Source organism: Megascapheus bottae, chromosome 9 (assembly GCF_031878675.1).
Source record: "Megascapheus bottae isolate mThoBot1 chromosome 9, mThoBot2.hap1, whole genome shotgun sequence".
Lineage (NCBI taxonomy): Eukaryota > Metazoa > Chordata > Mammalia > Rodentia > Geomyidae > Megascapheus > Megascapheus bottae.
Window position 1 is genome coordinate 42,782,572 of NC_143517.1, and position 25,703 is coordinate 42,808,274.

The window sequence follows — 25,703 nt, forward strand, 5'->3', positions numbered from 1 at the left end:
ACAAAATTGATCATGTTGTAAGGATGGTTTTTTAGAATTAGAATAAAGTAAGTTATCCAAAGAAAAAATTACAAATAAAAATATATTCTACAAAGAGCTTTCAAACTTATAACAAAGAGAATATATTTTCTTCCTTTCCCTTACGTTGTAAAAACAGTTGATTTAAATATTCTTAGAATTGCTAGCTGTAACCAATTGTGTTATATACAGGCATTTATGTCCCTGTGTATGTGTGTGTACAGGCAGACATAAATAGAAAACTTATAAGATGAGGCCTGAATAGATAATATGGTTTTGGACTCACTGAATAAAACCAAAAATTCTGTATAACATAGAAAAGGGACTTTATTCATGTTATGACTTAGTTTTTGCATGTATCGTTGATTATTCTACAAGGGTGGCCAGAACATGAAAATGTAATTGTACTCTTAGTTTTTAGGGTAATCATTGATTATTTCGGCATTCAGCACTGAAATAAAAATCAGAGGTAGTAATATTGTCGTTCTTTAACCCTCTAGGATAGAAGCTGAAAGTAATATTCATACCCAATGAGTTTTCAAACCAATGTTCTTCATTTTCTATATTTTTCCTCTTATTTCAGTTAGAATAGAAACTGAGGACAACCCCATATGCTCTTCAAAACAACCACAACAAAAATCACCCCTCAATAAACAAATGAACAAACAAACATTGTCTTTAGAGAAAATGCTACTTAGATGGTAGGACTGTGGTTGTAACTTCAAATAAGGGAATCTTTTTTTCCAATTTTGCAATATTGCTATTTTACCCCAGAAGAATAGGGAATAGGCACTAGGAGAATTATAAAGTCAGCAGATAACAGAATACAACATGGATATAGTAATGTCGTAGGACTGAGGGAGCTGGTTTTAACAGTTTAATTATCAATGACCTTGGTTTCCTTTTTCTGTTAATTTTTCATAGTTTATCTTTTTGAAAACCTTCCTAGTGTATTAGTTGTGCAAAGATGGTTATGTGATATTTCCATATATGCATACAAAGTACTTCTATCAAATTCATTATCTCCTTGCCTTAAATATTTCAACAAATTTTATTATTCTATTTACACACACACACACACACGCTCGCGCGCGCGCGCGCACACACACACACACACACACACACACACAAACACAAAATACTTACATCATGTTCATCTCCATTGGTCTTTCCCCTCCTTGTGGTATTCACATCCAAGATAGCTTGGTTTGCTTTCCTGTCATTCATTTTGTCATCACTTTTAAATGTATATGAATTGTACAAAGAAGTTTTACCATGGTGTTTTACACGTTTATAGTTACCCCAAATATTGGTATAATAGTGGTTCCTACATTTATTTGTCTTTTTATTTTTAGTCTGGGTCTCACTTAATAGTTCACATTGGCCTCTCATTACAATACTACACTTCAGCCATCAACTGCTGAAATTGCGAGTGTATGCCTTCCATCTAGCTTTCTCATATATCAGTTATAATATTTTATTTGTTTTTGCATTGTCCTGGCAGTTGTCCCAAACAGTTCTATGTGATTTGGTTATTATAGACTTGTTTAGCAAGTACTTTCTTTGTACCTGTTACTGTCTCAAAGGATTTAATTTAGTTATGTTCTTATAAAATTTAGGGGTCATGTTCTTATAAAAATGTAAGGATAGGCTAAAATAGAGCTCTCACTATATTTTTCAAAGATACTTAATGTTTTGTTTTCAGAAAATAGCTTTTCTTTAATTACTTACCACTCCCTATAGTAAGAAGTTCAATTTTCTCTATATATCTTGGAATGTTAACTAAGTTTTCCAATCCTTCTAGTAAAATCCAAATAGAAGAGTGAAAAAGGTGATATTCTGGGAATCTGCACATTGAAGCTTTTTCTCGCTCACTTTGAGAATAGTATTTGGTGTAATTTATGAGTGTTTTTATTTAAAGTTTAGTTTTGAAGGGATTTATATTGTAGATGGGCTGTGTAATTAGGGAAAATTAGTTTAAGCACCTAGTTTAAAAATGCCTTGCTTATATTTTCTAGTTACTTAATTATTTTTTTTTCTTTTTGCCAGTCCTGGGCTTGAGCTCAGGGCCTGAGCACTGTCTTGACTTTCTCAAGGCTAGAGCTCTACCACTTGAGCCTCAGCACCACTTCCAGCTTTTTTCTATGTATGTGGTACCGAAGAATTGAACCCGGGTCTTCGTGCATGCTAGGCAAACACTCTACCACTAGGCCAAACTCCCGGCCCTTAATTTTTAACTTTTAAATTAAATATTAAGTATCATAAATTTAAATTCAACATCTTCTATTTAAAGGGATTAAGTTGAGAATGCAGGGAATGAAAGAGGGGACTGACGTATTACGGTATATTAGGGTAGATCTCTTAAGAAACTGGGAGTTCAATTAAGCGAGGACTTGAAGAAGTCTATATCACTGGGTATGGTGGTATATGTCTATAATCTCAGCACTGTGGAGCTTGGGAGATGTAAGTGGAAGCACTGTAAAATCAAGGCTACCCTGGGCTATATAGACAGATACTGTCTCAGATACCCACTAGATATGGTAGAAAGCAAGCTAGGGAGGGAGATAGCTTGAAAAATGAGATCATTTCTTTACTATTTGGAGGAACAGCAGTTTTGGCTAATGGATCTAAAATGCTCCTAAGATGAAAGCACAAGAGTACAAACAAGATTAAAAGACGGAATATCAGAGAATTATGGATATCAAGTCCCATAGAAATTGTAAGGTATTTGATCTTTATTGTAAGCAAAATGGGCAGTTACCCTAAGGTTTCTTGGGTATAAGTGATACAATCTGACATAAATTCTTGCAGGAGGACTAGGTAAAAGCAGGGAAACAATTTAGGAAGCTTTTGTGAAAATTCACATGAGAAATGCCTGTGACTTTACCAGGTTGTACCAACTGAAGTGGTGAAAAGTTTTTGGATTTAATATACTCAGCTAATAGATCCAAGACAATTACCTCATGAATTATATGAGCAACAGGGAAAGAATTACCGTTAGCAATGATAAAGAATGCGACTTTTCCTTAAATCCAGGTATCTGCATTTTCCATGTTATAAATTATATAACAGCAGATAGTACTACACTTGAAGGAGCACCATCAAGTAAACTCATGCAGCAAAGGAGAAATAAATAGGAGGAAAATTTCTATTATTGTATCGACTACAATGTTTCTTAAAATTTCTAGACTATGGCTTAGAAGAAGCAAAATTAGTTTTTCAGACATCAACTGTGAGGTCTGAATGGTTTGATTTTTGTTGCTAACATTACTATGAAAATGAATTTTTATTATTTTTGAATTAAGAATCTACAAGTCTTGTGTTAGGAACTGAGAGACAACGAATTGCTGTGTGTGTGTGTGTGTGTGTGTGTGTGTGTGTGTGTGTGTGTGTATTCACCAGTCTTCTAAGATGTACACTTAATTCTAGAAGGAAATTATGTAGATGAGTCCTGAACAAATGGTTGAACAGTGTTACCAAATACTCCCAAATTCTTGGGTAACTAAAAAAATAGCACAGTACTTTTGGTCTCTTCTTACACATCAAACACTATGTTATGTTTTTCCTAGTTCTGCACCAATTTATTTGGAATTCTTTAAATATAATTCTTTTTTTTTTTGTCTTAGGACTTGAACTTAGGGCCTTGGCACTGTCCCTGAGCTTTTGTGTTCAAGGCTAGCTAGTGCTCTACCACTTGAGTCATGAGTCCACTTCCGAAATCTAATTCTTATAAGTATAATAGTAACATGTAGGAAATTGGCTTTTGATTGGAAGGAACCTGGTGTTTTTTTCTTTCCACTTCTTTAATTTTTAAATGATTATATGAGAGTTGTAAAATATTTAAGTAACAAGTTTAAATGATGAATGGAGTATTTTTTATCCATAAAGAAGAATAAGATTCTGATTGTATGCAGGAAAATAGACCATTATGTTAAGTTAAACAAAATTAGCCAGACTGAGTATACAAATACCACATGCTCTCTTTTATATATGCTGTAGACCTAAAAAAAATTACATGAATGTATAATAGAGCTCTTTTTGTGGGGGTGGTGGTAGATTGAAAGACAAGTAAATATGATAGAATACTTTATATGCATATATGAAAATAGAATAATTAAGTCTCTTAAAATTGATTAAAAAGGAGAATGAGAAAGTAATAGAATGAACTTGATCAATGCACATTATATACATGTATGGAAATACAACAAACCCTTTTGTACAGTTAATGTACACTAAAATTGATTCATCATCTAATCAACTTCTTAGTTCATGAAGCATACGTTTTCATTCTTTACATAGGTGCTTCTACTCTTGGGAATGGTAGCATAATCTTTTTAGTATAAATTATAAAATTTGTTATGAATGATTAAAAAGAAAAATGGGAATTAGGCCTGTTGAACCATCACTGTCTTCTATTATAGTACAATTCATGGTAAAAGCCATTTTATAAAAGCTAGAAAACTATGCAGCAGAATGATCAATAACAAACACAATGAATTCTGTCATTTTACAAATACTGTAATTCATATGGGAGAACATGGCTTATAAATTTCTAAAGCTTCCTTTTTAACTATATTATCCAGAAAGACCTTGGGTCTAGATTGCATTTGGTGTTCGGTATTGCCAGTCACTAATCAGCTAAGTACCATAATCCTTCTTACAGGGTACATTCTTCCTTGACCTGGAACTATATACAGCTACATAGTGACAGCATTAAAGAATAACCTTTCCTTAACAGGTCTGTCATTAGAGAATTTTATAACTTCAGTGTTGAATGAGTACTCCTTTATGTGTAACTTTTAAGTAATGAGTTTTGAAATCAAATGATTGTAAGCAAGGAGAGACTCAGCTCATCTGATTACGAATGGCTGCTATGATTTTGCTAGGGCTGGAAGGATTATGTGAAAGCACTGCCTGGCACAATGTTGATGTATTTTTGTCAACATGCTGTTTCTTCCTCGACAGATGTGCATTGGTTGAACAAAAGGTAAAAAATGAAAAACATTAAATATTAATCAAGATATGTTAAATTTATTTTATGTTTTTGGTAAACATAATTTGGTTGTTTGAAGCTTTTTGCAGTTACAAGTCAGGACGGAAGCTATTTATTGCATGTTTTTCAGAATCATATACGTCTGCTAAATTCTCATTATCACTATATTTAAACAGATATGATTTTAGGATTTATTTGTAATATTATGCTTGAGCTCTATGATTATCATTGTGTAATTGTACTATTGAAGTATTATTTTCATTTATTTGGTAGCTTATGCATTTTTAATAAAATGTTAGGTTTCCAGATTTTTGATTATTCACATATTATGTGATTTTATTTATAAAATGAAAAAAAGAACCATGCTAAGAAAGATTTTGAATGAGAGATTTTTATATAAGCAACATTTAATTATAAACATAATATTTAAATTTGCCCAAATTACTAATATTTAAATCATTGATTTTATTTTCACTATTATTAAAATTCCTAAAATTAAATATATCTTCAATTGATGATTAAAAACATGCAACTGCTAGAATTTATGATATTTTTATTATCCCTTTATGTTTTCAAATGTTTTATTTGCTTATATTTTCAGTTCATGAATATTTTGTTATAAATATGGATAGTATTATAAGTGGCATCGATAATGGAAATAAAGTAATAAATGTGATTGATGTAAACTGGAAAATATGGTAAAAGCTAGCTGCATTTATATACAATATAAAAACTTGAGATTGTCTTTAGAAAATTTTAAAAAGTGACAAATTAGGAAACAAAAATTTCTTTTTTTGGAATTTTCCTATCAGTCAGTATGCGTTTTGAACTATGAAAATTTTAGAGCAATTGGTAGAATTTCTTACTCAAATAATTATGAATAGATAGAAAACATTTATAATGGAGTAGCTAGTGTGTTATAAACCAAAATATTTTGAAGTAAATGGAATCATTAGTCTCCTTGGCAAACTAATCAATGAATAAAAAGTACTATTCGTGAAAGTATATTTAGGATGTTTAAGATGTGATTTACTATTAACAGATTTCTATTAGGAGCACTATTATAAGGTAAAACACAAAGTAATTATTACAGTCTAGAATAAAGAGAAGTTGTTAAATTGATAAAATGCATACAAGGGAAATGTAAAGTGCATATAACTATGTATTGATAATACTATATTAGAAAATAAGAGTTAATAGAATACACAGAGGTAAAATAAAATTATACTATGTAGTGCCACAAAGATTTTTTTTTTCAGACATGCTTTGGGGTTGTCTCTTAATTTCATAGTCTTTGAAGGACTGATAATTACATTCTATAACTTTGAGTTATAGCTTATGGGTTAAATACTATAAAATACTTTAGGATTCTTTAGAGAAATGTACATATTATCATTATTTTCTTTTACTATTGAATGTTTTCTACCTGGTAACAATTAGGACTATGGTTTGTATATTAAGATTTGTATCAAAGAAAAATTAGGAATCACAGTACTTGAACTTGAGTTTCCCTTAATTCCTGAAAAATATGTAATGTCTAAGAAATGTAGAAGTTTGAAAATTTAAAGAACAATATATATGAAACAATGATACAGCAGGTGCAAAAGCTGGTGCAAATTATTATTTTTTAATACATTTTCATTGTAATTAATAGAAGGGTTACATTATATTCACCAGATAGAAGGTACATTACTTCACAAACATTGATACACTTTCTCATGTCTTGGTCCCCATTTCCCTCCCCCCACCCCCAGCCCTCATCTTGTTTTGGTTTAAATTATTTTGATGGATCATTTAAGTATAACTGGTAGCAGATTCTTACTGTTTGTCAATGCTACAGTGAAATTGAACTTAATTTCTAGCAGTTTTTAATATACCATAACGTACGGTAATTTAAAATCTATTTTTAAATAATTGTATCTAGTTTAAATAACAGTGACAATAGTCATTTCAGTTTCATGTTTAAGCACTGTTCTGTTTTTACTTAAATCTAGGACAAATGAGCATGTGTACTATGATTCATATGCTTCTGACAAATTTCATAATCTCTAGAACAAAGTGATTCCTGTATTTAATATTGAATTTAATTTTCCCAAAATGTGATTTTAAATATTTCTTTAATGGCTGCAAAATGCTAACAAGTAAATCTTTCTTTTGGAACTAAATTCTGTAATAGGAAGTAAATATTTTTATTTTTCTATTATAATCCTCATAAAAGACTAAATTCATTTGTATTTGTTTAAAAGTTTATTTCCTCAGAATATGAATAGTTTCCTTTAATTTTCAATATTTCTGTTACATTGAATCTAATGTTAAATATGTTTCTGCCAACCCTTATACTTTAACTATTCATTTAGATAAATTAACTCCATTAAGTTATGGTATTACTATTACAAAATCTTAGTTCCTAAAACATTGGAAGAAAGTTTTGAGTTCATTCAGCCTTTTAAGATCAAGGATATTTTGTCTGTTTGTTTAAGCATTTAGGGTTTCTTTTTTTTTTTGCCTGTTGTGGGGCTTGAACTCAGGGCCTGAACACAGTCCTCTACCACTTGAGCCATAGCAACACTTCCAGCTTTTTTCTATGTATATGATAGAGTGCTATGTATATGATAGAGTGCTAGGCAAGCATTCTACCACTAGTCCCAACTCCTGGCCCTATGTATTTAATTTTAATGCAGTATATGTTGTCTAACTAATGTATGAACTAAGATATACAATCCTTTTATTTTAAATCATTCACTTCCAAAGATTAAGAGACTTAACAAATAGACTCAATAGCTGGCTAATAGCAAAAGTATGTCTAAGATATGCAGATTCCCTTGCTCTAGTATTCTTTTTATCATACAGTACTAGCACACAGTAGGATTTTCTTTAGTCACTTGTATAAGGTTAATGACAAAAGGGAAAAAAGAATAGTACATTACAATGTGTATGAGTGTATAGAATGTTTTATAGGGAATTCTATTGAATTTAATTTGAATACCCTATCTTCATTATAAATTTTAAGTACAAGTTTAGATAAGTTTTATATAACACTTATAAACCTAAGATACTTGTAAATTATATTCTCAATGTTTTATATGAACATGTAAGCTCTAAAAAAATCACTTTCATTAGCTGAATTATAAAATAATTATGACATAGACAAGTTCTTTTATTTAGTATATTCCCCTTTTTCTGGTTTCAGGTTATGATATAGTTTTGATTGTGCTTGTGTGAGATTTAAAGAACAAATAGAGAACATGAGTCATTATTGTCAAGAAATAGTTTTTGGCAGTCATATGGGTAGAGACTCCTGAGGAAGCTCATGTTAATTGGCTATAATTAATTCAATAAGCAGTTGAGATCATTAGTAGCAAATTCCAAAGACTCCAGGGATTCACTGCTGCTATGTAATGTTCCTTCTGAAGGCCATGTCTAGGACCACTGTCATTTAAATCCCCCAACCTTTGTTCTTCTAGCTCATTTAGTTCATTCTAATTCCTGTATGAAAACTGGCTGAAATACCGGTTTTCATAGCAAACACGGATACTTTGGTAGACTGTATTTCAGTAATGAGGGGATGTTGATTCAGTAGCATAAGGGAGACTTGAGAGGAAGTGATGATTTTGTGGGTTATGACACTACACTCTAACATCTATTCTTGCCTTTTATGCCTTTACCTATTAAAAACAAATCTAAGAAATTCATAGTTAGGCTATCAAATCTGGGACATTTTTAGTTTCAACAGGTCCTACTCTTCATACTCCTTGTTCACATCCTGGAAAAATTCCCATAGTAGTTACTCTAAACCTCTTTTATCTGCTGGAGTCTCATCCTATTATTATTATTTTGCCAGTCCTGGGCTTGAGCTCAGGGCCTGAGCACTGTCCTTGGACTTTCTCAAGGCCAGAGCTCTAGCACTTGAGCCTCAGCACCACTTCCGGCTTTTTTTTATATGTGGAACCGAGGAATCGAACCCAGGTCTTCATGCATGCTAGGCAAGCACTTTAACCACTAGGCCAAACTCCCGGCCCCTCATCCTATTATTTTTGTGGCAGTTGTTGACATTATCTGAGTTCATGGTAGAGATGGGCATTGTAAATGTTCTGTTGGTAGAATATTTTGTGACGGTAAGATCTATAAGGTTATACCAGTATTATAGATTCAGATTGAGAACTTAATTTATAATTAATTACAATTTAACCACTTAATAGCTTGTAAGATTAATAATATCTTAATAACATGTAACATAACTTGAGTGTGTAAAGGAATGTGTTAGAAGTAAAAACCAAGTACAGCAATGTCACCCAGCAGGCCTTAATTTTAATGAAGATGAGATAAAAATAGCAATCCTGATATGTAGGGGTTTTGTCATGAGTAAATAATTATTGTGGTATTTATTTAAATTTAAAGCCTGTTGGATCAGTAAAAGGGATTGGAGACAAAGTGAAGATTTAATCAACCAATATTAGGGGTAATATAGATAGATGAATTAAAGATGACTTTAAGAAAGTAAGTATTCAACTCTAGAGATAAGTCAGTTTGACTCTACTATGTTGTCAGCTTACTTTCACATCATGTTGGAAATAGAGAACATGAACAGAAATCTGTATTTAAGTTACTAACACTTGGATTGAAATATAGTAGGCAAAAAATTAGAATAAAGATGTTGATAGCAGCAGAATATGATAATGGTCATTTAATTTCAAGCCTAAGTGTATCCAACATATTAGTGGAATTTCAGTAATCTTTTAAATTACTATTTGGCCTGAATAAAATCAGTTTTACTAAACTTCTGTTATGGTATTACAATTAATAAAAGAGAACTACTTCCATCAACCTGGCAGTGAATCATGAAATGCAAAAATGGTTTAAATGTTGAACTTCTCATTGTTACTTAGGAAAAGAAGTCCATCAGTGTCCAGAGATCAGAATAGAAGATACGACCAACGGGAAGAAAGAGAAGAGTATTCACAGTATGTGCCCTCAGATAGCACAATGCCAAGATCCCCATCAGATTATGCTGATAGACGATCTCAACACGAACCTCAGTTTTATGAAGAATCTGATCATTTAAATTATAGAGACTCCAACAGGAGAAGTCATAGGCATTCCAAAGAATACATGATAGATGATGAGGATGTGGAGAGCAGGGATGAATATGAAAGACAAAGGAGGGAGGAGGAGTACCAAGCTCGCTACAGGAGTGATCCAAATTTGGCCCGGTATCCAGTAAAGCCACAACCCTATGAAGAACAAATGCGGATTCACGCTGAAGTGTCTCGAGCACGGCATGAGAGAAGGCACAGTGATGTTTCTTTGGCAAATGCTGAACTAGAAGATTCCAGGATTTCTCTGTTAAGGGTGGACCGACCATCAAGGCAAAGATCTACATCTGACCGTAGAGCTGCCATGGAAAATCAACGATCTTATTCAATGGAAAGAACTCGAGAGGCTCAGGGACAAAGTTCTTATCCACAAAGGACCACAAATCATAGTCCTCCTACCCCTCGCCGGAGTCCAATACCCATGGATAGACCAGATATGAGACGAACCGACTCATTAAGGAAACAACATCACTTAGATCCCAGCTCTGCTGTAAGGAAAACGAAACGTGAAAAAATGGAAACAATGTTAAGGAATGATTCTTTGAGTTCAGACCAGTCAGAATCAGTGAGACCTCCACCACCAAAGCCTCATAAATCAAAGAAAGGAGGTAAAATGCGCCAGGTTTCACTGAGCAGTTCAGAGGAGGAACTGGCTTCCACACCTGAATATACAAGTTGTGATGATGTTGAGATTGAAAGTGAGAGTGTAAGTGAAAAAGGTAAGCTCTCTGCCTTTTGCTGTAACTGACCTCTCAAAGCTTTTCTTTTTAAGTTGTCCTCGTAAACTTTCAATAGCTAAATATGCCTATCTTCCTTTTAAGTTTTTGAATGGTGTTGATGTAAGGAACATCTCAGGAGATCCTCTCCTGTTGTTCAGGTAGAAGAAACTGTACTTTAAAAAAAAGCTTTCTTCATTTCTGAAGTTTTCTTGCATCATTCTGTGGCATATTAAAGCAAAGTTTAGTTGGTCTAGTGTTAAAACTAACACTTACTTATATGTCTCCAAATAAAAATATGTTCACTATAGAAACATTTCTCAAAGCATAAAGTATGAAAATACATTTTATCCATTTTTTCTTTTTACAGATATAGCCACCATTAAAACTTCTTATTCTGGACTCAGTGGCTCATGCCTGTAATCCTAGATACTCAGGACATTGAGATCTGAGGATCAAGGTTGAAAGCCAGCCTGGGCACAAAAGACCTTGAGACTCTTATCTACAATTAATCACCAGAAAATAGGAAGTGGGGCTGTGGCTCAAGGGTAGGGCATTAGCCTTGAGCTGAAGAGCTCAGGGACAATGCCTAGGCCCAGGGGTAGGGTAGTAGCCTTAAGCTAAAAGCTCAGGGACAGCACCCAGGCCCCAGAGGTCAAACCTCACAACTCATAGAAACAACAACCCTTCCCCCCCCTCCAGCCAACTTTTGTTATATTCTTATCCTTTTATCCTATGCCACATAGTTTATATTGTTATAAAATTGGTAGAATTCTATGTAGAATTTTCTGTCCCAATTTTTCCAGTTACTTTACACAAGAAGCTTTATTTCAAGCCACTAGATATTTAGAATTCTGTTTTTAGTGACCACATTAGTATTCTATCAAAAGAAGGTACTACATTCTAAATGTCTATTTCAGGCATTATAGTTGCTTCCAATTGCTAATGCAAATAAAATAATAGTTATCTTTATGTAATTATTACCCATGTCTCTGAGTCTTTCAGAAATATATATTTTTTTCTTTTTGGTCTTTAAAACTTGAATTCAACTTTCCAAATTGGAAATTTTGAAATTCTCAATTTGGAAATCAGTAATTCAGATTTCCAAGTATTTTTCCAGAAAGATTATTATTATGTTTTCTTGTTTTTCCAGAAAGATTATTAACATTCTGTTCTCTTCTATCAGAAGTGAACAGCCAAGGCTGTTCATAGAAATGAACAGTTGAACAAACTACAAAAATGTCCTTTCATTGTTAATTTAAGTTTGATCTTGAGGTTAAATGTTTTGTATGCATATTGATATTTGATATCTTCTATGAATTGTTGGTTAAATTATAGTTTGCCTATTTTTCTCAATAGATTTGATCTTATTGATTTTAAGATTTGTCTATATAGTAGGATTTTATGACCTTTAACTTATTTTTCACATTTATTTTCTATTTTCATATTTGATTACTTAGAAATATAGAATCAAAGATAGTTACATCTTTGTATATTTGCTGATTTTTTCCCATTATTTTTATTCTTGTAAAGCCCTCTGTCATCTTCAAATCAATGAAATGTTTAGCTATTTGTGTTGTTATTTTTACTATTTTTTTGATTAGTAAACCTTTGTAGAGTCTATTTTGTTGTAAGACAAAATGTGCCAGATTTGTGAGTTTCTAACCAGAATCCCTTTTATTTCTTCCTTTACCAGTTTTATTGTAATATTTGGTGCTTAGTCCACTTCAAATAACCATCTCAAAGGAATTCAGACAGGCATTTAGATATAAACTTTCATAGAGTAATTTTTATACTATACCAAATAGAATTAGTTAGAAAATAGAAATTAGTACAGTTCTTATTCTGAAGAAAACAACAAGTATGACTTAAAAAAGAACGATCAAGACAGACTTGGGGGTGTGGCTCAAATGGTCAAAGGAAAGAAACAAACCAACAATGATAGTGAAAAAACAACAGACCCTATAAAGAAACTAATGAAGTTTTACTAGGTAATGTTAAAGAAGATGTGATTTGGAGGTTCATGTTCCTGATTAGGAAGAGTAAATGTTGTAAAGAGCATACCAAAAAAACTCTCTTCACATTAGTAATAATACCAATTCAAGCCTTAAAATATCTTATTTTCTAAAGTTAATATAGAACGAAAAAATGTGGGTAACAATGGCTAGGAGTAGTAAGGGAGAATTTATTTGCCCAGGTACTCATAAAATGAAAATGCAATATTACTTTAATTATTTTTTTGGTGGAGCTTGAACTCTGCGCCTGGGCTCTGTCCCTCCAGCCCCAACAACAAGTTATGAGAATCTTCTCTCCAATTACCAGAAAAAAGCTGAAAGTAGAACTGTGGCTGGATCAGGGAGAACTCAAGCCCCGAGTTCAAGTCCCAGGACCAGCAACAAAACAAAACAATCTGATTCCAAATAAAGTATTTTACAACTCAAACACCTTCGTTGTCTTTTTGTTTTCTGTTCCATTTCCTTTTTCTTTTTTGTTCCCTTTTTTTTCTGACTTGAGCTCAGGGCCTAGGTACTGTCCTGGAGCATCTCTGTACTCAAGGCTAGTGCTCTACCACCTGAGCCACAGCACCACTTCCTGGTTTCTCTGTGTATGTGGTGCCAAGGAATTGAACCTATGGCTTCATGCATGCTAAGCAAGCACTCTACCACTAGGCACTTCCAGCATCCATTTTCTTTCTTCTGTGTAATCTTTCATTGATGTACTAGGTAAATTTGGATGGAGGAATGTACTTTAAAAATTTTAGCTAAACCTAAATAGATTGTGCAAGGCAATATTATCATAACAAAATAATTATTTTCAACCCTTTTTGTATCACAGCTTTTACAGATAAATGACACTTTCTTGATCTTTTAATAATACAATTTTATAGTTTGCAACTTGAATTATTTCTCTCATGTGTTTAGGTTATTTTTTTCTTATGATAAGCTACATTGGAAACTTTGACTCTTATCCATGTAACATTTAGGATGGATGTAATTTTTTTTAAATCTAAAGAATTTCACTCACATTTAAAATTTGTCTTCTCACTCATCATATATTCTGTTTGTTTGTTTGTTTTTTTGCCAGTCCTGGGCTTGGGCCCAGGGCCTGAACACTGTTCTTGGACTTTCTGAAGGCTAGCACTCTACCACTTAGCCTCAGCACCACTTCCAGCTTTTTGCTATGTATGTGGTACTGAGGAAACGAACCTGGGTCTTCGTGCATGCTAGGCAAGCACTCTACCACTAGGCCAAACTCCCGGCCCCTTACTCATACATTCTGATAAATAATTACAGATCTATGAATCATTTAGTCAGTATTTGTGCAAAAGTGAAAGGGAAGTTTAATAGAAAGAATATATGTTTTGGAGACTAAGAGATCATTTCTTGAATGTGTTTTCACTAACTACATGACCTTGTCTCACATTTTTAACCACTCTCAATGTTTTTTATGTACCTGTAAATTGTTAATCAGAATGATACCATTTTTATTATTTGGTAGTTGAAGGGTCAAATGAATTTTTCCTCCCCCCCTTTCTCTTTCCCTTCCTTTTTCTTCCTTCCTTTCTCTATCAAATATATATGTATGTATACATATATATACACATATAATTATTATAAGATGTAATATATAGAGGTGCAGATATAATTATTGTCAAGTAGCATATATTACTTATTTAGTGTTTGTATTTTTATAACCTTTTAGACATACTATTGGCTTTATGATGTGTAAATAATCTAGTGCAAGATTTTTAACCTCAGCTCTAGATAACTGTACTTTTTTTTCTTATGTTTAAAGCGATGACTTAAGTCAGATATTTATTTTCGAACAGTTTCAGCTCTTACCTTGTTTTCTCCTGTTTTTTTTTTAACTGTGTGTCTTAACTGTCTTGTGCATTTCAAGATGCTTGGCAGCATTTCTGTCCTCTACCTGCTAGATACAAGTGTTGCGTACTTCCTGTTATGACAGCCAGAATTAACTATACATATTTCCGACTAATGCCTTCCTACTCACTTCATTTCAAAAAAGAACCATTAGAAAAAAAACCTCTAGAGTGGAATAGACTAGAAACTATTACAGAAGTGCACAGAGTAAGGATGATTGCTCTATAAAGATTTTCTTTCTTTTTTTGTTACTTGTGTTTGTGCATTCTGTTCAGGAAAGTATAAAATATACAGTCATCCTTTAGTATTCTCAGGAGGTTAGGAGATTCCTTTTTGACACCAAATTTGTGGATGCTCCAATACCAGTCATAAAATGGAGTGGTATTGACATAGAACTAGTACACATCTTCCTCTAAGATATGAATCATCTCTTGATTGCATCTGATACCTACTACATGGTCGATGCTATATAGATAGTTTTTACACTGTACTACTTAGTGAATAGTGATGGGAAAATGTCTGTATGTGTTCACTGCAGGCTCAATGAAAATTTTTCTACTGTTTTTTGAGTCTGTGATGAATCTGGGGATATAGAAGACTGGCTATGTATACTGGGAATCATAATCAAAGTTGTTTTAAACTGGTCCTTTACCATTTTTTTGACTCATTTGATGCTCATGTTTTCTGGATCCCTCCCTTATCTCCTTTAGATTTAGAGACAGGTTAGAAAAGGTGTTGAATGACTGATAAATTGTAGGTGATAAAATTTTTTTATTAGCTATGCTTTATTTTTTCAGTTCAACAAACCCATATATAAGTGCAATACATCTTGTTCAATATCAACAATGCTTTCATCATTCTATTAGATATATTTTAATCTTAACATATTCATCATTTTTTCACATCTTATGTTATTATCTTGTTGTCATTTGCCCAGCCTTACAAAAGATAGCCTCTTTTAAGACAGGTCAATCTTTTTAAAGGACTTAGATTCATTAAAAAGAACTTTAGTTTTCTTTGTATTTCCAGGGTACACTCTGATTTTCCCAAATGTTGAAAAATTTTTTGTTTCTCTGTAAACTTTTGAGTAGAGATTGTACTAGAAAGCTTATATATCATTTAGCTATACATTATGAAACATTGCTTCATTGTGAGAAGCAGTACAATATACCTTTACTTACTTTAAGGTGGGAGGGAGCCAAATAAATATAGGAAGATCGATATCAAAGCATAAGTGTTAAAGTGCTAGAAATAAACTCTGAAAGGATCAGCTTTGTATTTGCTTGAGTTTAGATATCATCAATAGTGAAATTTGTCCCCATTCTTGATATCAAGTTTCTTGTCTTTAAATACTGGGTGTTCCCTCTCTCTCTCTCTCTCTCTCTCTCTCTCTCTCTCTCTCTCTCTCTCTCTCTCTCTCTCTCTCTCTCTCTCTCTCTCCCTCTCTCTCTCCATATATATATGTATGTATTTGCAAAGAAATATATAAAAAAGGTAGTATATATTAAAAATCTGAAGACAGTACTAATTTGTGGAACATTAGATTAGACATTTAGAAAGTACAAAATCAAGTAGATTCAAAGTGCTTGAAAACTAACGTCATAATGAGAATATTTTATTTATTTAAAAATTCAGGTGGGTATTTTATTAAGACCTTCACAAGTTGTATTCTTCTCCTCAGTATTCTGGTTTGAATTCAGGGCCTTGTGCTTGCAAGTGGTCTACAATATGATAGTCACATTGTGCCTCCGATCCTTTTTTTTTTTTAAATGAGATTTCAAGTGTGTGTGTGTGTGTGTGTGTGTGTGTGTTTGTTTATGTGTGTGTGTGTGTGACTAGCCTTGGACAGTAAACTTCTTCTGTAGTTTTCCCTGCAACTGGGATGAGAAGTACATTAATTTTACCTCACTTGTTTGTTGAGATGAGTTCTTACTAACTTCTTAACTGTGTTAGTCTTGGATTATAAGCCATTGATCTTTACTTCTTCCGTAGCTAGGGTTATATGTAGTTTTAAAAGAATGAAAATTTCTGGCCCAGATGTTTTGGCTAGTGGTAGAGTGCTTGCATAGCATGCACAAAGACTTGGACCCGGGTTTGTTTCCTTAGTACCACATACATAGAAGAAGCTGGAAGTGGTGTTGTGGCTCAAGTGGTAGAGCTCTAGCCTTGAGAAAGTCCAAGGACAATGCAATGCTCAGGCCCTGAGTTCAACTCCAAGGACTGGCAAAAAAAAAGAAGAATGATAATTTCTCTCTTTACATGAATAAAACTATTATTAAATTAGGGATAAAAATACTATGTTAGGCATTGGCCCTTGGAAAATGGACTATTTTAAATAGTAACTTTAGTACCCAAGTATGTACTGAAAATATCCCCTTATAGATTTTAGTGATTGGCACACAAAGTAGGGTGCTTTACTAGTTGAGTGGAAAATTAAAAGAAAAATTAAGTTATTAATTAATCTTTGAAATTATATGATAGAAACAATTAGCTTTTGAGTTAAAAATGGAGTCTGTGTTACTTTAACTTAAGATTTAGTAAATAAAATCTACATTTTTATGTTTAGCATGGTATTACAATTTTAGGGAAGAATTTTTTAAGTGAATAGGAAAAAATATTGCTTTGTGAGCTTTACTGAAAAATCAAATAAAATGAAAAAGATCTGGCTCAAGTGACTAAGCAATTGCCTAGCATTTATGTGAACCTCAATTTAAACCCTAATACTTCCCCTTAACTTAAAAACAAAATATTGGTGTCAAAATTTAGTGGTTCATCTTCGTAGGATTTAAAATAAATTCTGTGATATGCTTCTTACTGTTCATAAAGGAAGAATTTTACTATTATGAAATGATTATTAGTAAAAAATGAATTTCAAAGCAAAATTTTCCATTTTGAAAAGACAATCTATAAAATTAAGAGATTTGATTAAAATGATCAATTTTCAAATATATAAAATATTAAATGATTTGTGAATGCTGAGTAAAAATTTCCCTCATCTGCTTATTCAATAAGATGTTTATTAACCTGTATGAAGAAATGCTCGACATCTCTGGCCATAAAAGAAATGCAAATCAAATCAACTTTGAGATTCCACCTCATGCCAGTAAGAATGGCCATTATCAAGAAATCTAATAACAGATGATGGAGGGGATGTGGCCAGGAGGGATCCCTACTACACTGTTGGTGGGAGTATAAACTATTCAACCACTATGGAAAGCAATATGGTGATTACTCGAAAGACTAAACATAGTTGTTTTTGTTTCCCTATGACCCAGCAATTCCACTCCTTTGCATCTACCCAAATGTCCAGAAACAAGGGCATACTAAAGCTACTAGCACAATGATGTTCATTGCAGAATTATTTACCATAGCAAAGATATGGAACCAACCAGATGCCCCTCAGTAGATGAATGGATCAAGAATATGTGGTATTTATACACAATGGAAGTCTATGCTGCCATCAGAAAGAATGACATCACCCCATTTGTAAAGAAATGGAAACACTTGGAAAAAATCATATTAAGTGAAGTAAGCCAGACCAAAAGGAACAAGGCCCAGTATTTTCCCTCATTTGTAATAATTAGTACACGTCTAGGACTCTCCTAGGAGAGGATTACAATAGCTCAAAACCTAGGTACATAAGGTCATATAGGATGAGACTAAATGAAATGAACTCTAGGATATGGAAACAGATTTATCTTGTATGATTGTTGTTCTTAATGTACTATGTCATTCCTCTTCTCTTTGGTTGCCCTTTGGTTAATCTCATATTGTTACTGTGTCTGACTTTGTTACCTGGCATATTATATATACGTTTATTTGTAATAGGAAAGGGAAAGGGGGAAACCAGATGATTGGAAGAGGTTTGGGGAGGGAAACGGGGACAGAAACATGAGAAGGGGTATTAATGTGTGGGAAGTAATGCACCTACTTCCTGACGAATATAACTGTAACCCTTCTATACATTATCCCGACAATAACATTTAAAAAAAAGAAACAAAAAGAAGAGCAGGGGAAGATGTCTATTAACCTATTAATGGAATATATTTATACATGGTTAAAAAGTATTCTATCTTTAAATAATAGCAAAAGGTAATAGAAAATTAGAATTAATATTATAAAAATTCATTGAAAAGAGATTAGTATTATTTGAAGATGTGGTTAAGATTTTGGTAAGAACCTGTTTTAATGGATATACATCCAATAAGATAACTAATAAAGCTAAAATAAAGAATAATTTACAGAACATACAACTCTAAGTGTAAGTATATAGCAATTTCTGCTGTTTTCAGTTCAGTCTTAGAATATTATTTATTCCAATACCCTTCCTCATATCCTCCTTTTTAATAGACACAAGTCTATTGTGTGACTGGTCCTACGCTAAAGGCCATGGAAAACATGAACATGGTATGATCAATGCTCAGGAAGTAGATATGTAAATAAAAGCACTGTAATGTGACAGACACAAAAAATAGTTAACTATATGACATTTAATTCATAGAGAGATTTCTACCTTGATTTAGGAGATAGGACCTTACAACTGAGTTAATGTGTCCATTGGTTTGGGATGAGAGTAGATATTCTGTACAATGTGATAAAAATCAGCATTGGGTACTGACTATTTTATAGACATTTTTTGGCACTGAGGTAGAGTGACATGCAAAAATGAAAAATATAAATTTGCTTTCTATAAGAAAGTTATAAGCTATTGAGAAATTGGTGAAGCCAATAACTGTCCTTTTATAAATAGACAGTGTAATATATTAGAAACAGTAATGGATTGACAATATATGTACTTGGGACAGGGAGTTTGGCCTCGTGGTAAGAGTGCTTATTTAGCATGCATAAAGACCTAGGTTCCTCGGTACCACATATATAGAAAAAGAAAAGCTGGAAGTGGTGCTGTGGCTCAAGTGGTAGAGTTCTAGCCTTGAGAAAGCTTAAGGACAGTGCTCAGGCCCTGAGCTTAAGCCCAGGACTTGAGAAAAAAAAATTACGTGTCATATTGTACTCTAATGTAATGTTAGGAAATTTAATTTTCTTCAAGTTCCCTTTTTTCATATATTTTTATTGTAATTAATAGAAGGGTTACATTATATTCACCAGATAGAAGATGCATTACTTCACATATATTGATACCCTTTCTCATGTCATGGTCCCCATTTTCCTCCCCCCCAACCCCACACTGCTCATACTGTTTTTCCCCCTTTCCTATCCAATTTCAAATAACCAATCAAGCATATATCTAATATATTATTTAACAAGGTGAAATCTGTAACAATAGGAGATAACCAAGGGACACAAAAGAGATGAGAGATAACATAGTACATTAAGGACAACAATCACTCATTATCTGGCTTTTGTTTCTGTATCCTGGAGGTCCATTCATTTAGCATCATCCTATATGGCCTTATGTATCTAGGTTTTGTTCTATTGTAAATCTCTGCTAGGAGAGCCCAAGGTTTCTACTGATTATGACAAATGAGGGAAACCATTGAGCCTACGTTCCTTTGAGTCTGGCTTACTTCACTTAATATGATTTTTTTTCCAAGTCTTTCCATTTCCTTACAAATGGGGTGATGTCGTTTTTTCTGACAGCAGCATAGAATTCCATCGTGTATAAATGCCACATCTTGTTGATCCACTCATAAACTGAGGGAAATCTGGTTGGTTGGTTGTATATCTTTGCTATGGTAAATAGTGCTGCAATGAACATCGTTGTGCTAGTGAATTTAGTATGTCCTTGTTTCTGGACTTTGGGGTAAATGCCAAGTAGTGGAATTGCTGGGTCATAGGGGTGTTCTATGTTTAGCCTTTTTTTTTTTGCCAGTCCTGGGCTTGAGGTTGGGGCCAGACCACTGTCCTTGGACTTTCTCAAGACTAGAGCTCTACCACTTGAGCCTCAGCACCATTTCCAGCTTTTTTTTCTATGTATGTGGTACTGAGGAATCTAACCCCTGCCTTCGTGCATGCTAGGCAAGCACTCTACCACTAGGCCAAACTCCAGGCCCCTATGTTTTAGTCTTTTGAGGAACTGACATAGTGCTTTCCTTAGTGGTTGAATGAGTTTGCACTCCCACCAACAGTGTAGTAGTGATCCCTCCTGGCCACATCCCTCCAGCATGTGTTGTTATTAGATTTCTTTAAGTTCCTTTTAAATATGAGTTGAACGGACTAAGTTAATATTTTTCAAACTATTCTTTTGGGGGAGGGTTATTGTTTATTTATTGTTATTATGCTGTATTTATTTATTTATTGTTATGATATACCAGAGAGATTACTATTTCACAAGTCAGGCAATGAATAATTTCTTTTTGGACAATGTCACCTCTTCTTTTGTACTTGCCCAATTTCCCCCTCCCCCCCTCCCCTCCACACCCACAAGTTGTAGAGTTCATTCCTTTTTTTTTTCTTTTTAAATTGTCAGAGTAATGTATAGAGGGGTTATGGTTTCATTCACCAGGTAGTAGGTGCAGTACTTCTCACACACATTGATACCCCTTCTCATGTTTTGTCTCCATTTTCCTCCTCCCACTCCCTCCTAATCATCTTGTTTCCCCCTTTCCCTTTCCTATTTCAGATAAACAAAGAAACTTATCTACCATTTACCAGGTAACACATTCATATACAGTAACAAGGAGCAAAAAAGAGAAGCAAAATAACATAGTACGTTAAGAAAACAATCATATAATATAAACTTGTTTCCATATCTTGGAGATCCTTTCATTTAGTCTCATCCTGTAAGACTTTATGTACCTAGGTTTTGTGCTATTGTAATGTGGAGTTCATTTCTGGTGTAGTGTCTAGTGAGTACCACTGCTGCATTGATGCTTGATGCAAATTCTAGAGATGTGATAGACACCAGGAAAAAATAAAAAGTTAGTCACTTCTAAACACCGAGAGCAGAGGACAAACTGTCTAGATTCCTTGTTTCAAATTTCTCAAAAGTAAGTTCCCTGTGTTTTCATGCTATGCTATGATATTGGATATTTTTTTGCTGTTGCTTTTCTAACTGGATTATTCTCTTATAACCATATTATGAAGTTTGGTGAGCTAAATTCTAAGGATTTGTGCTGAGATTACTTTGGAAATAGGCGGGTTTGATAGTAGGATAGGCTGTTTAATAGTATATATAAAAAGCATTGAGTCAAACTATTCTTAATAGAGCACCCGATTTATGTGGTAATGTTTCAGAAAGCACTGAGCAAGTTGAAAGGCCATTTCCAACTAGATATTCAGCTTCACTTTAACCAAATTTTGACTTAGCCAGCTTTTATGTTTGTGGTTTCCATTAAGAACAAGATTCCATGCATGAAGAAGTATGAAAATAGACACGATGTCTTATTCCATCAGTTTGTTCAGTTAATATTTCTATTTTAGGCAGTATTCCCCATGTTAGGTGCTACAATAGTTAATAAAATAAAAGCCAAAGAAAACCCCCAAACATATAAGTTAATAGCAGGGTGTCAGATTGTAAGTCTCTGTAAGAACTTTGACTTTTGCTGTCTAGAGTGAGGTAAGAAGCCATTAGAAGGTATGAGTATTAGTTTGATCCAACGTACTTTTTTTTTATTGTAATTAGTAAAAGGATTACATGATATTTGCCAGATAGAAGGTGCATTAATTCACATACATTGATACCCTTTCACATGTCTTGGTACCCGTATCCCCCCCCCCCCACACCCCCCACCGTCTTGGTTTTCCCCCCTTCCCTATCAAATTTCAAATGAAGATAAATCCAATGCTGTGTTGGAAAAGATTTCTGAGATACAGAATGGATACAAAGGTAATATACATCAGACTAATGAAATACCCTAGGAAAAAAGCTATTTGTGCCAAATTGGTAGTAATAGGGATGATTGCCCTGTGTATTGTATACATATTTATCTGAATTAGGGAAGAAAAGGGAAACAACAAAATGGTGAAACAAAGGACAGAGGGTGAACCAATGCAAAAGCCATTCTCTCAAGACAATATGTTGGAAATGAACTTTATAAGGTGGAGGGGCAGAGATTGGGGGAGGGAAAATGGGAGCACAAGGGAGGGGGTAACAATGTTTGACAAGAAATGTACTCACCACCTTTTGTATGTAACTGTAACCTCTCTGTACATCACCTTGACAATAAAATTAAATTAAAAAAAAGAAAAATATGTCAGTTAGTAAAGGGTACACTTTATCCAAGAGTGTAATTACAAGAACCATGATAATAGAAAAAGATTACACTAATGGACAAATTTTAGGTTCAACTTCAAATGTATTGTGGGCAATTCATAATCATGGGTTTGGAGAGCAGATAAGGAATTTAGGATTACTCGGGAAATATGAGGGATAAAGAGGAATCCTGGTTTACATTATCTAATAGAATTTGTGCTGAAGATAGTCCAGTGGAATCAGACAGAACCTGGAGGTGATGCAAAATGAATATCTAATCTGATACTGAGGCTGTTCAGATGTCAAGGTGGGATGTTCTTGCTAAACTGACTTAGCAGAGTTCTTTGCTAAGGATTTTTACAAGGCAGAATATACATTAGATGAGAAATTTCAAAGGAATGACCATAAATTTTGGAGGAGCAGAGAATCTTTGTCTAAATTTTGGATATATTTTAGAAGTACAACTAAGAAAATTTTCATAGGATTTAGAGCCTAAGCGAAAAGTGAAGGATGACTCCAAGAATTTTTGGTTGAGCTAAAAACTGTGCAAGAAATTGTGGGAGATGTATATTTCCCTGTGTATAGAAAAAGGTATTAGAATTGGTGACTTTTGAAATAGATTCAAATATCTAAAGGGAGATGTTTTGAACAAAACAAAAGCAGTAACAGAATGCTATCTAGAGAAGGAGTTTGTTTCATATAAGACAGCATATCTATTTTTTAAAGATGATTATTTAGGGAGAAAAATCACTTGGTAATGCAGAAGAGGACAATTTCCTATCTTTGTGTATATGAAAGATTAGATTCAACTCATTAATAAGGGGGTTATCTGGAGGAGCCAGGATAGCTTGTTCATAATAAGGAGGAAGTTAAAATATGTGAATATAGGTGCGCATAGGATGTTAAGTATGGTAGGTTCTGAGAGTGTAATTTGTTTCATGGTATTATCTCTATTTTTTGAGTAGAGCAAAGAGATTAGGATTCATATCTGAGAATCAGAATTAGGAAAGAGGTGTGAGGTCTGTGGATAGAGAATCTGGAAAATACTAGTAGAGTGGAAGAGACACTGAATCAAGAAAATATTGTACTTAGCCCTCTTAGGAACTACATTTAAAGTTGACTTGATATTAATAGTTATAAATTTAAGGGTAACCAATTAAAGTAGTCATATTTCTTTTTACTCTCAATAAGGTAAGTTATCTGGCTCAAAAGATAGAGTAAGTGGTATTTTAGTTTTGCCAGGTTGAATGCCTAACTTGACATCTGGCATATGGTAATCTCTCAAAAATATTTTTAGAATAAATGAATGACTATACATTGTACAAAATGTGTGAATGAGTGAAAAAAACTTTCTTTTTGTTCTAAAATTATGTGATTCATAGGAGTTGGCTCAAAGTCTCACAGGTAGCTGGGATTATAGGCACTAATGCCCAAGATGAGGGGTGGTGTCTCTTAACTTTCAGGTTATTACAACTTAGATTCTATGTCTTACGTAGATTTCACATTTTAAAGGATAAATCAGAATATATTACCATTTTGCTTATTTTTAATGATTGAAATTTATAATCTTTAACATTGCATGAAGTCTTAATTAAGCAGTTCTGTAATACATGGCCAGGCCCTTTTTTCCCATATATTTTTTATTGTAATTAATAGAACGGTTACATTATATTCACCAGATAGAGGGTGCATTATTTCACATACATGATATCCTTTCTCATGTCTTGGTCCCCATTTCCCTCCCCCAATCCCTATCATACCTCATCTTGTTTTCCCATCTTCCCTATGTGATTTCAAATAACCAAATATGCATATATCCAATATATCAGATAACAAGGTAGAATACTGTAACAATATGAGATAACCAAGGGACAGCAAAAGAGATGAGAGATAACATAGTACATTAAGGACAACAATCACTCATTATCTGGCTTTTGTTTCTGTATCCTGGAGGTCCTTTCATTTAGCATCATCCTATATGGTCTTATGTATCTAGGTTTTGTTCTATTGTAAATCTCTGCTAGGAGAACCCAAGGTTTCTACTGATTATGACAAATGAGGGAAACCATTGAGCCCATGTTCCTTTGAGTCTGGCTTACTTCACTTAATATGATTTTTTTCCAAGTCTTTCCATTTCCTTACAAATGGATGGCCAGGCCTTTGTAAGTTTGTATTCTTCCTCCTTGTTGTTGGGTTATGCACACTGGTATCCCGGATTTCTGCATTTTTTCTTTTTACAGAAAAATACTACTTTTTCCTAGAGCACCATTTCCTTCACTTTTCATCAGCCCATGGTCCATACTTGTCCACTAGGCCACATCTTTCAGTTCTAATCTTAAACGTCATTCCTTTAAAGGTATTCATACCTCTACATCTAAATGAGATCTCAGTAAGCTCTCATAGTGTTTCTTATCTATTTCTACATGTCACTGATGATTAATGTGTTTGTTTCCATGCTGTTGTAAGCATGTTTCACTGTTTTATGTCCATACATGAAGGCTTAGCAAAATGAGGCAAATAGAAGGTGTTCAAAAAATAACTATTAAAATACGTTTAAATAAATCAAAGTATAAATGAAAATTTAAAACATGTTCAGGTATATCCTAAACTGAAAATACTTTTTAATTTAAAAGTAGATTAGGATATTATGTTTGAAAGGATGCCATGTCTGAACAATAGTTGATAAATTATTTTAAAGTTATACTAATTCGTGTTATTTAAGTAAAGCTTAAATTATTTGTACTAAGAAAAGTTGAATGAACTTTTTCCATTTTTACAGAAAACATTTTATATACTGCCCCCCCTTTTTTTGCCTGTCCTAGGGCTTGAACTCAGGGCCTCAACATTGTC

General features: G+C 33.4%; 1 protein-coding gene across 50 annotated transcripts in view; it reads left to right on the top strand.

Moving 5' to 3' along the window:
- The window catches only part of Rims2 (regulating synaptic membrane exocytosis 2), a 385,455-nt gene that overhangs the window by 169,812 nt on the left and 189,940 nt on the right, over positions 1-25,703 (top strand). For all 50 annotated transcript variants that reach the window (XM_090339238.1, XM_090339190.1, XM_090339201.1 and 47 more), the window contains one exon: positions 9,898-10,823. In XM_090339238.1, coding sequence (XP_090195364.1) covers positions 9,898-10,823 — 926 coding nt within the window. The remainder of the gene's footprint in view (positions 1-9,897; positions 10,824-25,703) is intronic.